General features: G+C 34.5%; 2 protein-coding genes across 4 annotated transcripts in view; one reads left to right on the top strand and one right to left on the bottom strand.

Annotated features, from left to right (window-relative positions):
* Positions 1-448: 448 nt before the first annotated feature.
* LOC106664152 (inactive peptidyl-prolyl cis-trans isomerase FKBP6-like) lies at positions 449-12745 on the top strand. Its single transcript, XM_014389602.2, has 9 exons — positions 449-556; positions 4743-4794; positions 7953-8187; positions 8353-8617; positions 8875-9052; positions 9127-9345; positions 11831-11942; positions 12085-12180; positions 12249-12745. Exons 2-9 carry the CDS (start codon positions 4751-4753, stop codon positions 12489-12491), a joined length of 1392 nt encoding a protein of 463 aa, XP_014245088.1. The 5' UTR covers positions 449-556; positions 4743-4750; the 3' UTR covers positions 12492-12745.
* A 1873-nt stretch (positions 12746-14618) lies between these two features.
* Positions 14619-18765, bottom strand: part of LOC106664108 — a 126639-nt gene continuing 122492 nt past the window's right edge. For 2 of the 3 annotated variants that reach the window (XM_014389529.2, XM_014389528.2), the window contains 3 exons: positions 17436-18097; positions 17206-17338; positions 14622-15442 (listed from right to left, as the gene is read on the bottom strand). In XM_014389529.2, the coding sequence (XP_014245015.1) occupies positions 15382-15442; positions 17206-17338; positions 17436-18097 (856 nt within the window). In that variant the 3' untranslated portion in view covers positions 14622-15381. Of the gene's footprint in view, positions 15443-17037; positions 17106-17205; positions 17339-17435; positions 18098-18765 lie in introns of all 3 variants that reach the window. The other variant, XR_001340136.2, reaches the window with a different exon arrangement.

The following is an 18765-nucleotide window of genomic DNA, read 5'->3' as shown; positions in this document are numbered from 1 at the left end:
TTGGTTTTCGTTTATAACAATTTTTGAAGATTGGCCTTGAGCACGACTCATCTCAAAATTTTTATCCGGAGTCGGTTGGATTTTGGTAAGTTGGTCATCGTTGCCAGAGTTGGGCAAAAACAAACTAATTCAATCATGATTAAGAATTTTGATTGAAGTTTAATCATGATTGAATTAGTCATGAGTAAATTAATCATTATATGATTTAGTCATACCTCATGATTGAATTAATTATGATTAAATCATATAATGATTAATTTACTCATGACTAATTCAATCATGATTAAACTTCAATCAAAATAATAAATCATGATTGAATTAGATTTTGCCCAACTCTGCTTACTACTTAATCGGTCGTAGGAGGACGCAGCGGGACGAAGCGGACCACGTGAAAGATTAAAAAACAGACTATCATGACGTAATCAATCGTGTTTGACCAGAACCTTTCTCTAAAAGAGTGCCGCCGCCGCGTAAATTCTCTCTGTCCCTAAGTTCCCTCGTTACAGTCCTTTTTCTATAAAACTCTCCTTTTTCATATCCGAGCAGACAACTTTAAGTACGTATAAAATTACATGTTTTACTTATATAATTGATTAGATATGAAAATGTTTCATATTATGTTTATCATATAGAAAATGTTATGATTGAGAGATTGTTGACAAGCATGTTTTATGTGACCGTCCATAGAAGAAAAAACCCAATTTTATAGTTTTGTACTGGAACTTTTATGTTTGAACAAATTGAACTTGTCAGACTGATCAGAGTTCATCGACTTGCAAACCGACAAATACCAAGTTGTGTGATTTCTTCTCGAGGTATGCAGATCGATGAATCTCCTTGGTCTTTTCTGATGCCTGTCCCTGTCTCAGGCCTGTTGTCTTCGTTGATGTCTCTTCAATATATTTTTGCATTGACAAAACTGAAACGCGACTGTCATCTGTATGGAAACGTTGATTGGCAGACGAAAATGTTCAAAAATGACCATTACACGTTTAACAACTAACAATTTACAGTCGATGCTGGGTGGTGTGCGAGTCTGTGAACTCACGCTGAACCGGCATTGGGTCTGTCTTCATCACGAGTATGTTGGCGCAATGCTGAAATGCATTTGTGAAGTACACCATGAGTGTAGACAGACCCAATGCCTGTTCAGCATAACAACAGTCAAAAAATTGCTTATACATTCAATGACAAAAAATACCAGACAATTGGATTTATTTATTGTCCATAATAACTAAGTATAAAAATTAATTCACCATTGGAAAAAATTAATGCACACACCCATAAATTGTAATTCATTTACTTTTATTTATATTTTGTGTACCAAAAATAAGTTTGGTTGTAAAAGTAAGGCATTGAAAAAGAAAATGATTATTACATAATTCTAAAAAAAATTATTGATCATAAAAAAACAGCAAAAAATTGTCCCCTTTAATTTCCACCTCTGGCATGAATCATGTCCGTTAAACGCTTTTGCATTCCTTGGAAAAGATTTCAGATAAAATTTCTTTCCCATTCATCAAGAACAGCCGTTTCCAATTGTTCTGTAGTGTTAGGACCTGGGTTTCACAATCGTACGCGTTGCTTAAATTGGCCTCAAATGTGTTCGATTTGGTTCAAATCTGGACTTTGAGCTGGCGACACCAAGCCAATATGTGATCTATTGAGCCTGGCATTATCCTGCATTAGCAAGAATCTCTCACCGATGTGGGGGGCAAATGGCACTACATGTTCTTCGATTATGCCTTCTAAGAACCTCTGTGAAGTTTAGGATCATCCTCGCGCAACACAAAATTACATACATAATAAACATTTAAATAAATAACAGTACAAAGAAGACAGCTCTAAGACCGGGGTGTACACACGGGAGGAGAACTCCTCCCACCCACTCCCTAGAGAGTGGAGTGTGTACACCGCCGAGCTGTATGCGATTTGGCCCGCAATGCTGGGGGTGTCGGTTATGGGGGACGAAACTGTTCTCATATGCACTGACTCCCTCAGCGCGGTGAGAGCCCTGAGAGACCCCTATACACGGGATCCACTGGTCGGCATAAACCAATTGAAATATGCGGACATGTGCGCGCCGAGAAAAGGGTGGTTTTAGCCTGATTCCAGGACACGTCTGTCTGGAGGGGAACTAGAGAGCGGACCTGGCCGCGAAAGTGGGTACTCCCGTTCCTTACAGAGATGATGTTGAGACCACCCCGATTCAGCCTGATGACGCTAAGAGAATAGTGAAAAATATGATATTAGACAAGTGGAAGCGTTGTTGGGCTGACTCGACTGATGCGCTAGTGTCCGTCAAGCCGACGGTCAACCGGTGGAGCCCGGAGGGGATATCTTGAAGGGAAAGCGTTGTCCTGACCCACCTGCGGATCGGTCACACATGTGCGACTCATGGGTACCTGTTGGTTCGCGCAAGTCGACCTAGGTGCCCAGCATGCCAAGTTGACAGACTCACGGTGTCGCAGCTTGGCCCCGAGATTGCTCGAGCATGGCAGCAAGTTTAAGGAAAACTTTTTAGGTTTTTAAGAGATATTGGGATAATGGGTTGTATATAGTGGTGTATTTATTTCATAGGTTAAAATTTAGATTTAGTTTATGTTAGAATAGGAGTATGCTGGGCGGCGGTGCAGCATATTATTTCAAGGCTCCACTAAGCCCGGTCGGGGTGGAATATCAAGTACCCTCCGACTCGGATTCTAGACATAGGATATGCATGTGAGATTGGGTTTGTATATAGGAGTATGTATGTATTTGTTGTATGGGTGAGTGTGAGAATGACTAGTTTTAGGGGATGTAAGGGCGCCGAAATGACCAAATAAGTCGATGGCGCCCGACTAGAGCCCAACCTCGGAGTCGCTCAGGCACCAAAGTGGGTGACTCCCCCTAATCTATCAGGGAGAGGCCAGAGGCCTCCTAGGAGGTCTCATAATTCTATTTCTATTTCTAACAGTACAAAGAACATAAATAAAATAATGATGTACAATAAATACTATTAAGAATATAATAAATAATATTATTTCTATCTTTATACATACTTATTAAATTCTTATATTGTTCATTTACCTTTTTGGAGTCTTTCTGTAAATTGATGTTATTTTCACTCATATATATGTGTATGCTCTCCAATACATTAAATTTACTTCATTCCGATCTCTGTCCAAAAGCTTTACATTACTGTAATCTATGATACGTTTGGGTTTAATACATGCTGTGATAGTCCAGTGACATTTTGTCCTTGTATAGCACTATTGTTGTGTTGTTTTATTCTTTTTTTTTCAGCAGTTGTATTGTTTTCCCAAAATATTTTTTGTTGCATGAACATTTTATCATATAAACTACTTTGCGGTTATTAACTTTTTTATTATGTCTTTTATGGGTGGTAATAACCTATTCAACTGATTATGTATTTAGTTGTAAAAATAAATTGCTTATTCCATTCTCCTTTTTTTTTTAAATTATATTTAATAATTTCAGTTAATTAAGGTTTTTAGTTGAGACAAAAAGTCAATGGCACGAGCAGGATTCGAACCCACGATCTTCGGCTAGATACGCCGCTGCTCTACCACTTGAGCTATCGTGACCTCGATCCACTCGGACACTAACTTCCCATCTCAACCCCACCTTTTGAATGTTCCCTCGTTAATTGAAAAAGAATTTATTTGATCAAGCGGACCACGAAACCTAATAAATAAGCAAAAATGAAGTATACTTTACTAAACTCTCCATGGCCATTTTATTTGTCGCCGAGAATTGAATCCAGATTACACGACATTTGAAAAATGGCAAAAAGGAGGGAAAACTCATAAGGTGGGGTTGAGATAGGAAGTTGATGTCCGAGTGGATCAAGGTCAAGTGGTAGAGCAGCGGCATATCTAGCCGAAGATCGTGGGTTCGAATCCCGCTCGTGCCATTGATTTTTTTGTCTCAACTAAAAACCTTAATTAATTGTAATATATTAATTGGTCAAGCGGACCACGAAATTAGTGAATTTAATATTTAATAATCTTTCTGTCAGGCCATTAACTATAAAGGCCTATAAACCTTATTGGATTTATATTGTTTTTGTTGGTTTGGTCGTCGTACTATTGTCATTGGTTACTACATTATAAAATGTAGTAACCAACATTTTCTGTGTTAATGATTATATTAATTAATTTTGTTGGATAATAATTTTTTTGTAATGTCTTTTTATATTTTGTAATTTGTTTTTGTGAAATGAATAGTTGCTAACTTTTAAACATCTTCTTACATAATTTCTGTGTACGTTACATTTTTGGTTGTGTGGGTGTAGTGAAAAATAATTAAGTATTCTTTCGTTTGCCTTAGGCCTTTTATGTAGATTTATGTAGAAACTCTGTCTACTCTTGTAATTAAAAAATCCAGTAATGGTATACTTTTATTGCTTTCTATTTCTATGGTAAATTTTATTTTATTATGTTCTTTATTCAGTAAATCCGACATTAGATTATAGTCTTCTTATATATCAGGGTGTCATCTAAGTATTTTATTTTAGGAATATTATTCTTAAATTTTCCGCTTTTTTAACTTTAGTTATAAAAGTTGTTAGTTTAATAATTCATTGATGTTTATTTCTGCTACAACAGGAGATAAGCAATCTAGTTTTGAAGTTAACATTTTTCAAAAAATTTCTTCTATTGAGTTTTTTACTTTATAGTCATACACACTGGAAATATGTTTTTCGAAATTTTTTATTTATTTAATTTTTCTTTTTTTAGGTTGAAAGATGAGTAACACAGAAGGTATCTCGTTCAAGGATGACGTCATCAGGTAACTATTAGATTATTGTAGTTTCATGGCTTAAAAATATTTGTATTTTGTTTAAACACATATTTTAATAGTAATTTTGTATTAAGTACTATTTTGTGGAATAAAATATAAATTTAAAATAGGAAAGTAATTGTTAATTTACAATCACACACCTGCAAAACAAAAGTGACAGGTTGAAAAATTATAAAAACGGATTATTTAGTTTTTTAAAGTATTCGGTTGTGTGATGCTATAGGAAAAATGACACAACTGAAGATGGACTCTCAGCTGCTAGGCAGCACTATGTGTCACTTTTGAATTTGGGAATGTACTGTCACCATTAACGAAAAGTGCCATGTCTTAGCTCTGTGTCTAGCTTTAAAGCATCGGTGTGAGTTTATCAGGAAAAGTCGCGCATTTTGAGTTACGCCATTTTTTTCTTGTTTACTGATTGTATGCTGTACCGGAGTCACATTTTCACATTATGAAAAACAATTGTTAAATCAATTGTACAATGTTTTTCGCAATGTGAAATTAATATAGGCCCTGATAATGACCTTAAAATATGTCGAAGGCTTGGCAATAATAACTGAATATGGTTTTTTCTTCAAGACCATACCTTGAGCTAATGTTCATGAATTATTTTAGTATCATTTCTTTTATTTTAATAACATTCTTAATTATTACATTGTTTTTTTTCATAATTTTTTAACAGTGTTGTCTTTTAACTTTTATATTATTTTATAGTTTCAACGATTTGTTTAATGTTTTTATTACAATATTTTTAACAATCAACAAAAACTTATTTGAATTAATCCATATTTGCTTTGTAGTCAAATTGACCATATTAATTATCCCAATTAATTATTCTTTTTATCTTTAATTTAAATAATTCATTTTGTATTTTAAATAACCCTGACTCCAGGAGGAAAGCACATTTGGGTCAAAAATAATCTTAGTGAAATTTACTTCATGGATATTTATGCTGGTTTGTTTGTATGTTGTCTGTTTTATATAAAAAAAATAATACCCTTTCAAACATTCATTGACCACTTTTTCCCCCCTCCCTGGCCGGCTCTGCCTGGGCTATAGCCGGCACCTCACATTTCTTCCACCTCACGTTTTAAAAATTTATTTATTTTTATTTATTTATATATTTTATTTATTTATTTCATTTTTTTTTTGGAAATTAGCTTTTCTGTAGGAAGTCTGGCGATCTTTCTGGTTGTGTTCTGTTATTTCTACATTTTTAGCCCTCCCACACGGTGAAAAGGCTCTGCAACTATCTCATTTACTAACATTCAATCCTAGCCTAGCCTCATGTGCGGGTTTCAGAGTATTCGATATTCATATGATAAATACATCCATACATTATGTACAATTAAAATTTCAATTAATCTAAAATATTAACCTAGGTTGGTGGGTTTATGGGGTACTTGATATTCCACCATAGACCCACCCATGCATACACTACTATCTCTCTAATAAATACATTCACTCAAACTGTACCCGATCATTCTGTATTTACAAATTAAAAAAAAAAAAAAAATGCAGAGCCACTGGCACATTTAATATTACAAAAGTGCCTCCGCCCATTCACTCTAAAAGATATTATAGCCTAATACTAACCTAAATCGGTGGGTCTGTGGTGTGCTCGATATTCCTGCACAACCCACCTGTACACACTCACTTTCGCGCCAATAAATACATTCATTCTACCCAAAACACACAAAGAGATATCTATCCTAGTTTGGTGGGTTTGTGTTGTACTCGATATTCCTGCACAACCCACCCGTACACTCACTTTCACGCTAATAAATACATTCATTCTACCCAAAACACACAAAGAGATATCTATCCTAGTTTGGTGGGTTTGTGGTGTGCTCGATATTCCTGCACAACCCACCCGTACACACTCACTTTCGCGCCAATAAATACATTCATTCTACCCAAAACACACAAAGAGATATCTATCCTAATTTGGTGGGTCTGTGGTGTACTCGATATTCCGACCACTACCCACCCATACACTCACACATTCTCGCCAATAAATACACTCTCTTCAGGAAGGGAAAATGAAACCACGTGTGGAGAAGCATTAAAGGCGACCATATGCATTTATTTGCTTCAGATATTCGATTACTTTCTTGCTGTTGTCATTGCTGTGTTGTAAAACCTCTTTCAAACTCGAGGAAAGGCCACACTTTGTTCTGTGCGACGCCAATAGTTCGCATTCGGTTAGTAAATGTTACTACAATTATTGTTAGAGCAAACAAACTAACTTAAATTACTGACAGCCAATATATCGAAGAAAAGTGTCAAAACACAAAAATTCAGCTGGATTTTTAAAGTTTTTTATTTTCGCTTAAGTCTTGGAGAAACAAAAGACAATATTGAAGGATCATGATAGTTTTTATTGCCAACAATCATAATTGTGAGTACTTAATACGTAAGTGAAAAAAAGTAAACTTCCATTTATCTTTCCTGTAAAATCTTTTGTTGAGTTGTGTCACTTTTATTGTGGGTATGCAATATGTTTTATTTTTAATTAAAAAAAAAAAAAAAAAAAATGGTATAGTGGTTTAAACTTAAAAATTAGGGGACCGCGGTAGCCGAGTGGTTAGCATGAGAGACTCTCACGCCGCGGTCGTGGGTTCGATTCCCACCGTCGCCTCTGGCCCTTTTTTTCACAATAGCCCCCCCAAATTTGAACACACATATATGAATTGTCACATGGCTAATATGCATAGTTCATAACGCCAAAAAAAAAAAAAAAAAAAAAAAAACTTAAAAATTACTGATTTTTGAATAAAATACTTGTCAGAAAACAATATAAGCATTGTTATTTTCATTGTAATGAATTAATTATTCAGAAATCGTGAGTTGCGGTCTGGTGTGATGTAGGTTTCAGAAAAACATTTTCTTGATCGTGCCAATGTTTCGATCTTTATTGAGATCATCTTCAGGGCTCAAAGTGTTTGTTTTCTGCATAATTGTGCGATTCACACAGAAGACACACACTTTGAGCCCTGAAGACGATCTCAATAAAGATCGAAACATTGGATAAAGAAAATGTCTTTCTGAAACCTACATCACACCAGACCGCATCTCACGATTTCTGAATAATTATCGATTAACAGTCACTAATCACCACACATTGTAATGAATGTTGTTCCCAGCCGGCTGCTAAATGAAAATGAGAGTGATTTTATAATAGACTGTAACGAGGAAGAACTACCAAAAGGGGACGAGGAAGAGCATCGCATCGATAAAGTGTACAGCTTTGAAGATTTCTCCAAAGTCATCAATATGGATTGTCTCGGCAATGTGGAAGAATGTTCTGGCAAATCGCCATTTGCGAGTATGGTCGAGTCGATGTTCAATGTCCTTGATGACGGTTCACTGAGGAAAAAGGTATTTTAGTTTTTGTATTATTTACTTTATAGGGGGTGTGGGTGGCCGCAATGGTTAAGGTGTTGACACCATGCTCATCACTAAAGTACTGGGTTACAGCAGCTCTATACTTAAATATTTTTTTTTTCCAAAAACACTGGCATCATAAAATACACTTTTTTTTAGATAATTCGTCATGGGACTGATAAGGTGCCATCTTATGCTGCTGTTTATATACACTACAATTCTTACCTAGAACTCGAAGAGGTACCGTTCGATTCGAGTTTCTTGAGAAGTGAAAAACCCGTCCGTTTTCAACTTGGGGCAGGAGTTTTATATAAAGGCATGGAAATCGCTATTGCAACAATGTCTAAAGGTGAAAGGTCACAATTTTTGGTGGAACCGCAGTTGGCCTTTGGTAAATATGGCGTTCCACCTCGTATCCCTCCGAGTAAGTTTCATACCGAAATTCATAAGAATTTATACAATTAAATGCTAAATTTTCTTTATACTTTACTCCCATCCGCTGAAAAGGATCTGGCAAGTCTGTGAAGCCAATTACAATATAAATTTCAAACGTTATAAACATTTCAAAAGTTTAAATTGTACAATTTTACTTTTTTCACAACTACTAAGTTGAACTAACTTTTATTACTTAAAAAAAAAAAAAAAAAATGGATTTGATAATTATCCTATTCATAATTGCAGATGCTACCATTCTTAACGTTATCGATCTCATTGACTTTGTCGATTGTGGTGCAGCGTTAAATAAAGATGATTCTGAAGTTGAAAAAACATTTGCCGATTTGTCAGGAAAAGCAGTTGCTTTTATAAATTTAGCAAAAGACCATTTTGTACATAATCTAATACCTGCAGCTTTGGAAAAGTATTATTTTTTAAAATTTAATTTACCATTTGGATTTAACTGTTCTATTTAATATTGAATCTTATTACTTACAGTTATAAGAAAAGCTTGCAGGTGTTGAAGAAAGAATGCCGACCTTTGACCGGCGAAGAAGAAAAACAGTACAATGAGCTGCTTTTTAGGACTTACCTTAACATGATCATCTGTTATAATTCTAATAAAATCAACCAGCCGAATAAAGTGTTAGAAGTGGCAAAGGAGGCTATGGTCTTCGTGGGTGAAGAGTGTCGCAAATCAGCCAAATTATTTTTCAAGTAAGTAAATTTGACTTAAGAAACCTTTTCCCATAGTTGAATGAATTTTTAATATTCATTTTTGTCCTTTTTCTTAGTCCAATAAAAAAGACAAATGTTCAAAAATAGGCCTGTTAAAAAAAGTATATTCATACTTAATCATGTTGCTAAAATGGTCTGAGAATTATTTTCAATAGTAAAAAAAAAAAAATTATTAATGATTTGATGTGCGTGATGTCAGCATTACCATGGTCAGTGCTGGTGACCTGCATGAAGACCAAACTGGTCCAACTTGCTGGATGGATGACCTGCATCAGGTCACAATGGGTTACATTTCTAGGAATAGGAATTACTATTAATCATTTCAGAGTCCAGATGAAGTGGATGATATTCCTTGTAAGCTGACCCTAACCCCAAATCCAAGTGGAATCTTCTATGGAAGCTCTACCGCTGGAAGTCATCCCAAGCACCTCCAATTTTCCCACCATCCCCAGATGAATTTAATTTGTTCAGTCTTCACATTCCACTGGCCTTCATAACCAATTATCCCTCCATAGCAGTCCCATACGATCCTCCCATTATTCTGCTGACATCTTGCCAAACTCATTAATAGATATGATCATGAGCATAAGGCCAACGCAATTGGTCCAGTTACCAGTAAAATTGATCAAGTCCTGTCTTTCAACCATCTTTTTGTACTGCTTTACATTTATAACTTTTCCTTAAAAAAATTCCCTTTTTCCAAATCATGGAATGATTTCTGCCCCATTTCCATTATTTATAATCTCGGTAAACCTCTTGAAAAAAATTAGTTAATTCTCAAATCTCCAATTAATTAGAATCTTTAAACTTATTTGTACGTCTTCAATCCACACTTTCATCTACAAATCGGCTATTTTAACAATAACTTCTGATGTCTATGAATCAAGGAAAATTACTTTTCTTGTCCTTCTTGATTTTTCTAAAGTCTTTGACACTATAAACATTCTCTTCTTTCTAAACTCAATTCCCTTTTCTTCTTCTGCAGTGGTATTTAATGGCTTCATTCTTTCTCGCCCATTCGCAAGTAGTCCTCATCCTTGACAAGTCCCCTTGCTCTCCACTGCCCATCATTACTGGCCTCAAGGCTCGAGTTCCTAATATCTTTAAATATTGCACTTATTCACCTCTACACGGATGACTTCCAAATCTCTTTCCTTTTCACCTCATGACATTCAAATCTCAATCATATGAATCTAAGAAATGCTATCGGATCCTGTGCAGTTGAAAATGTACTCTCAGTATCAATAAGCCCCAGGATATCATGTTTTGGGTCCTACCCCTCTTATTCCTCCACTCTGCGATTTGAAACCAGCCAATCTCCTTTTATACATCTGTCAAAAAACTTGGGATCACCCATGATCGAACCCTATCTTGGAAACCCCATATATCCCAAATCTCCGCTGTTTCCCCAATGCAAGCCGACTTCCTAATCAGCACCCGCAAACTTCTGGTCTCCTCCCTTGTGACTCAAGAGAATCATAAACAGCTCTCTCCGGTTCATAGTTAGCTCCCCAAAGTGATCTTGTGTTTCTAATATTCATGATTTGAAATGGCTGTAGCCCCATCGGAGGCTATACTTCTTGGCTCCTACCTCTACCAAAATTTTTTTCCCATTCCCCTTCTTATATTTTATAATCTGTTAACATTTAAGTCTTCTATACACTCTTGCATCACTTATTCCCGTCCATTTGATCTGTAGAGCCTGCCTGAATTCCTTACTTAACTCCATTCGCTGTACCTCAATCATTTCCAACTAAACCCACTACCAAGTCGTCTTTTTGACTACCTCCTGCCTCTACAATTTAACACCTAGGATGGCTAATTTTTGTTGTTTTTAAATTAACTTAGTACGTTTCATTTTGATACCAATTTTGCCAAATTTTGTACTTTTTGTTATTCAAGGAGGCCCAAAGCACCAGTATAAAATTTATTTTCTTCTTTGTCTTAAGCTTGATGTAAAAAACTAAGGTTTTTTTCCCTAAATTAGCCTGCAATTACTACCCGGTAAATACATGAGGTGAAAAGGAAAGAGATTTGGAAGTCATCTAAAAATCCACGACAGAAGAAAAAAACTCAAGTTATAATCTGTTCTGTTTCTTTTCTGGTGCTATGAAATTAACGGCATTTATACTGGCTGAATAAAATAATTTGTTGAATGGTATGTTAAGTAAATGACAACATAAGCAGAGGTTGCAAATAACCAAAAGATAAAATGTTTCTGTTATAAGTTTATAATAACCACATGTTGCTCACTTGCTTCTGTAGTACCTTTTTATTTCAATCTTGAAGTTTCTATCTTGTCTTATTTCGTTACCTAATTTAGCCAGTAAGTTTATTTTTCTATTTTCTTTCTGTTTTATGTCACATAATACACTCCCTTTATATACATAGTCGCTGTAAAAATTCAGAATTTTTATGTTCTTTTCTGTCTTTATCTATTATTTATTTATATATTTTTTTAAAGCCTGGGCAAAGCCCATGAAAACAAGTTGAACTACGAGAAAGCGAGCGAATGTTACAAGAAAGCTAATAAGTTATTGCCTCTGAACCCAGACATACAAGAAGCTTTGATAAAGGTAAAGAAGTCAAATATTGATCGAAACATCCGGCAACTAATTTTAAGAAACTAAATTATTTCATTTAATAGATGACATCCTCGATATGAAAGTCATATTGATAAACAATGAATTATCTAAACAAAATGTTTTTTTATTATAGCTTGAAACGAAACGAAAGCAGTATTATGAGAAAGAAAAAGCTTTATATTCTAAAGCTTTAGGTGTAACTCCTATTGAAAAACCAGATATTCCTGAGGTTTGTTTTAATCCAACAGACTTTTGAGTAGAACATCATCGACTTATTTTAACGCCGTATTGTTTTAGGCATTACTTCACGATCCGACTTTTGATCTTGCCCATCTAGAAGACCTGGAAAAACAGTACTCTTCCTATTTGGAAGACTTCGCCCAGTCGAAAACACACCAGATGATTCTTCCAGGTGCGGGTCTCTCCAACGAAGAGCGCTATGTACTGCGTACCCTGTCAAAACGCTTGAACCTAGTTTACAAGGAAAACTACCAAGAAAAATTTTTTCAAGTCATAATTCGACATCAAAAAGATAACTAGTCGACAAATACCAAAACTTAAAAGCATACATTTTTTTTTTAATGAAACAAAAAAGTGTAAAATATATGGCTGTGAAATGTTACTTTATAATAAGTTTTTGATTATTATATTTGGTAATGTTTCAATTTTTAGTTAATTAATTTTTTAATTTAGTTAAACTTAACCATGTTAAAATGGTATAAGCTGATAAGTATTATTTTTTGATTCATTACACAAATATAAAATTTTGTTTTGTTTTATATCTATTCACGAATTGTCGTTTCCATCATATTTTATTTTAATTGAAGAATATAATTTTTATAATGTTAATCATGTCTATTGAGTTTTACAATTGAGTTTTTTTATCTTCCTTACAACTTTTTGGTGTTTAGATATGTTTCAAAAGGTTATATTCTGGAATAAGACAACTTTATTTTTATGAAAATGAAAATAATTAAAAGAGGGAATAAGATGGATCCGGCACTTATACAAGAGTCTGCATATGTGAGAAATTAGGGTAGGTTAGGTTATTAGGAGTTAGGTTTGCTGAAAATATGACAGTGCTTATGTTAGAAGCTAGGTTAGGTTAGGTTAGGTTATTAGGAGTTGGGTTTGCTGAAAATATGACAGTCTGCTTATGTTAGAGGTTAGGTTATTAGGAGCTGCCTATATTAGAAGCTAGGTTAGGTTATTGGGAGTTGGGTTTGCTGAAAATATGTCAGTCTGCTTATGTTAGAAGCTAGGTTAGGTTAGGTTATTAGGAGTTGGGTTTGCTGAAAATATGACAGTCTGCTTATGTTAGAAGCTAGGTTAGGTTAGGTTAGGTTATTAGGAGTTGGGTTTGCTGAAAATATGAGTGCTTATGTTAGAAACTAGGTTAGGTTAGGTTAGGTGAGCTCTTTGTTACTTTTACCATATTTCAAAGTTTTGTTAAGGACTTGTATAATTCAAGTCTAGGCTTTTCCTCTTTCAAGAGTAGAAATCTCATCCTGCAGCCTTTGCACCAACAGAGGATGTTTTGCTATTTTTTTTCCTGGCAATTTCTCTATTCTTTCTGCTTGTTCAGTCAGCAGTCCTACCATAATTCTAGTACTTAGTGACGCATCCTTAGTTTACTTCAATTGTGCTTAAATGAACTTTTTCGCATCCATGTATATATTTCCTTTAAACAATTTATAACTACGGTTAACCGTTCTAGTAATCTGCAGAAGGTTTCAGGGCTGATATGTATCCCCAATTGAACTTTCCACGGCCAATTTATTGACTTCCTTCTTGCCCTAAAGGCGGCTCCAGACATTTGGTATTCGCCGAATCCCGACTGATGTGGATGAACACTCGGCTATTCGCCGAATAACAACATCCGGTGCTCGGCTTTTTGTCCGTTTTCTTATCTGCTTCAAAGGGCACGAATATTCGTGAAGTAACCGCAATCAAACCATCCACACATTTGGGAATCAACTATAACTGTACGTACCTTTAACTACTGTCATCTGTTATCAAAATCAACAGTAAGCATATACGTCTACTTAATACTATTTATTTTTCATTAATGAACGATTGCTAACTAGTATAGATGTTTTCATTTACAGAATAACAATTGTTTTTCTTATTAGGAATGGATTGACCCAATGCAACAGTTTTGGAGTTCCTCAATGTTTACGAAACAACCAATAATTTGGAAAGCTTCTACAAATCATAAATTGTTTTATAAATAAAACAATAATTAAAAATATAAAAAATATAATTAAATATATTTTTTCTATTAGTTTGTAGCCACTGCACAGAATAGTAACCGCAGCAATGACAGTTTCCTTGTTGCTCATCACGATTTGTAGTAAGTTGAGGACTCCCATGGCATTTGGAAAATATGTATTCCCTGTTTCCACAACAACTATGAGGTTATGATTTTATACGCATGTGTGTATATGTAGGCATGCTATTTCGCGAATGCCAAGACGAGCATCTAGAGACTTGGCAAATATTTGGCGGCATTCAGCGAATACCGCATGCCTGGAGGCGCTTAAGCAGAAATAATTCTATGGTCTGTACAGTTGAAATTGAGTTAGATTTGCTGAAAGACAACAGTATATTAAAAAAAGCTATTTATTCCATATTTAATAAAAAAAATATATCACAATAATTTATAATATTTGAATCACAAAATGAAAATGCGAATGAACACATTTACAAATTGAAACATTATTTGACACAAAAATGCACATAAGAAGTTATCAAAAGATTCTCTACTTAGCATTTAATCCTAAAATTTATACAGCTTAATAAAAATTACAGAATGACTGATATCTTTGGCATTATGCCTTAATATATAGATGGCCACTTCTATTTATAGTTTTTTTTTAACTATCATTCACAATTAAGATCATAATAAACATTTATATTGAATTTAAAACTGTTAAAGTTTATCGCTACTTAAAAGTTGAATAGTGACACTTATTCATTTTTTTTTTAAATATCGTCTTTGTTCTAAAATTAATTGCCAAGGGAATATTTAATAATATTATTGAAAATTCAGACAGACTAATTTTATTTTTGATGATAATTTTGAAAAAGCGATTTTCTGCTTCATCTAGGCTCATTGTTAGAACTATAACAAAAACAACGACCGGCAGCTAAACTGGAATCATTTGAATTCAATCTAATGGGACTATTAACAACAAAATACATATCAAACCTATATTTTTTAAGCAAAAATTACAGCAGCTTATAATTTGTTTCAATTACAATTCTTAATTAGTTTAAAATATAAAATAGTTTGTTTAAAAAAAAGTACCAGTATTTTTTTCTAGGTACACATTAGTATGTACATTTAAGTAAGTTAATATACATGAAAATGTTTATTTCTGTTTAAAAAAATTAACTATTTTACAAATTATCACAGTCTTGATGAATCTTATCTCTCTTCTGATGTTGGAGATTGCACTAGGTCCATGCAGGATTTTGCCTTGCTTGTTCTGAAATAACAAAAACATTAGTCGACACAATTTCACAATTATATAATTTAAAAAAAACTATAAAAATGTGATTAACCTTAATTGTGATAAAATAATTAACCACAGGTTAAACTGATACTATTCAAAATGAGTTCAATACAATACTGATACAATTCAAAATATTTTATTGAAATACAGAAAAACTATGCTTTTCAAAAAAAAAAAAAAAAAAAAAATTAAATCTATTTACAGTAATTGTGAACGATTTGATTAAATATTGCATTCAAGTTTTTATGTTAGATTATTAGGAAAAAAACATTAACACAATCAAATGTTAAGAATTAACTATTAGTCACGTTAATACAACGTATATAAAGCAGTATTTTACCATGAAGTAGGTGCAATTGATTATTTTTTATTATTAGAAGAAATAATTCAAATTTAACATAAACCAAGTGTGAAAAGTGCAAGATATTCAGGTTAATGGTGCAAACATGTCACATAATGTGTGTAAATCACATAATGTAATTCCTTCAACTTTATTCTTTGTTTATATTAAAAAGATACCAACAAACATATCTCAAACTGAAATTTAAAAACCAAAAATTCACACAATAAATTAATACCGAATTTATTAAACAATATCTGGGAATTTTATGAAAGTTTTGTTAATTAATCAGAATGAAGGTGTAATTTTTAATTAAAAATTGTAACGTATACACAATTTTCTGTCTTACTATTTTTGCGAAATCGACGATTACCGGTTTGGTTAAGGTTGGGGGGGGGGGGTTAAGGCTTTGTTAGGTTGTGGCTAAGGTCGGTTAGGTAGGTTTGATTGGAGTTAGTGTGGGTAAGGTTAGGCTAGGTAGGTTTGATTGGAGTTAGTGTAGGTAAGGTTAGGCTAGGTGGGTTTGGCTAGAGTTAGGAAGGGGAAAGTTTAGGTAGGTAAGTCTGGTTGGTCTTAAGGCCGGGTAAGGTTAGGTTAGGTAGGTTTGATTGGAGTTAGTGTGGGTAAGGTTAGGCTAGGTGGGTTCTGCTGGAGTTAGGAAGGGGAAAGTTTAGGTAGGTAAGTCTGGTTGGTCTTAAGGCCGGGTAAGGTTAGGTTAGGCAGGTAGGGACGGGTAGATAACGTTAGGCAGTTCATTTGGAGTTAAGGACGCCTAAGGTTTTAGGTTAGATAGGTTTGGTCGGAGTTAGGGACTGGTAAGGTTAGGTTATGCAGGGTTAGGGCTCATAACATCCATATATGAATGTTTTTCCGCGAAGCAGATAAAAGATACGACTTTCCATGATATTTTTACCATAAAAGCTTAAAATTAGTTAATCAATTCGAAATTTATCTGAAAATGAAGTGATTTGCAGAAGATAAAAAGAAAAACAAAAAACGAATTGTTTTCCTTATTAGTTTTTAGAATTGCTGTTAGTAAAAACACTTTTTAAAGTCGGTGGAAAATGTGAAACATATCCAGTAGTAATAAATTAAAGTGCGCATTAAAGAGGAAAATTTAGTTATAAAAGTGTTCTGCTGAAAGACTCATTCTGACAGGAAGGGTGTTCATTCAATTTTTAATTCAGTTTCAGTCAGGAACAGTGTTAATCAACTTCATTGAAATTACCTCAACATTTTCGAAGGCAATGTTTTGAATCAAGATTTTTGTCTGGTTTTCATCAAAACTGGTTTATGCTGTATAAAACAAATCAATTTTCACCTTTGTAGATCGTGATTGTGAATTGCTTATCTTTTTTAATCTTTATTTTTAAGTCATAAAGTGAAAAATACATACGATTTGACTGGACGAACTCGTCTCGATACGTGGATGGCAATAGGACCGCTTTTGATATTCTTAAAAAGTGCAACAGCGTCTGCGTGGGTCATATCATGGCACACTTGACCGTTGACAGCAAGGAGTTCATCCCCTGGTAGAAAATTTGATTTAAAGTTAATAATAATTATAAAATAAGAATGACTATGGAATAGTTTCCAGGAGAATGAGATGCAATCTATGGTGGATACCTTCTCTCAAACGGCCGTCATCTGCTGCTTGACCACTTTCAAGTATGCTTTTGATGAATATCCCCATGGCACCCCGCGGTGAGTCTTTCCCTCCGACTATCGTGAATCCGAGGCTTTTCTTCCCCGGCCCTTTTTCGAAGACGAACGTGTACAATGAGTAAATACTCGACCTCGGCCTCCTCGGGAGTGTGCAAAACGAGGAATCGACGTTGTCTTCGGTTTTGTTCAATTGCTTGACGAAATTGCCGTGGCTCTTTTCGTTGAACGTGTTGCATTTCATAGATTTTCCTGAAAAGACTTCGAAATTTTTACGATACATTTTATGGCTGAGGGTGTTGTGCTTTTGGAACCCGGTAGGTGAGAGGGAACTGTCCGAGCCCTGCTTGTCGAAGTTGCCTCCGTTCAACAAGGAATTTTCCAATTGTTTCGATCCGTACCCCGGTTTCGACTTTAACGGGGATGGAGGATAAATCATGACGTTTTCGTAGTCGACACTGCTCTCCTGCATTTTACTTATTTTCCATTCTATTGTTCTTGCGATTAATATATCGACTTGAATGGGCCCCTTGAAGATAGCTTCTCTTGCGTTTTCTATAGCCATTCCCCTCAGCCGCCTCCCATTGATATTTATGATTTCATCATCAATCTGCAATGTCCCGTCCCTGTAAGAAAAAAAAGCTTATAGAATTAAAAAGTTTACACAACGATTTTGATCGTCAAATTTAGGGTAGACCAGGAATTCTTCAAACTACCGTAAACAAAGTAGAAATTTAGTTCTAATTTCTAAATTGACTGTTTTGAAGATTTTTTTTCAGATCAATGTATTAAACAAATAATGCAAAGATAGAGGATGAAAAACATTGAATCACAAATATGTAATCAAATCTTCGTTAGCCCTAACCCGTCCGTATCCCTGCTTAACCTAATCAGATCCCTATCTCTACTCAACCTAACCTGTTTCTAACACTAAATCTAACATAATCAACCAATTACACTTAACCCTAACCCTATCATAACTTAATCCCAACACTACCCCTACTTAACCTTACTGTAACTGCAATCCAACGTAATCCGTCCCTAATCATAACTCTTCCAAATTAATGAGTGCCTAACCTCTACCCTTACTTAAACGTAAACCGTTTCTAACACTAAATCTAACATAACTTCCATAATCTCTTCTTGACCTTAACCGTAACCCTAAGCTTTACACAACTTCTCCCTAATATAACCCTACTTAACCTGACCTTATTTAACCTCACCCGTTTCTCACCCTACATCTAATATAACTTAACCTCAACTTAAATCTTATCATATCTAACCTAACCCGTCC

The sequence above is a fragment of the Cimex lectularius genome, unplaced genomic scaffold (genome assembly GCF_000648675.2).
Source record: "Cimex lectularius strain Harlan isolate CLEC.00 unplaced genomic scaffold, Clec_2.1 scaffold82, whole genome shotgun sequence".
Taxonomy (NCBI): domain Eukaryota; kingdom Metazoa; phylum Arthropoda; class Insecta; order Hemiptera; family Cimicidae; genus Cimex; species Cimex lectularius.
This window is presented reverse-complemented; position numbering and strand designations above follow the sequence as displayed.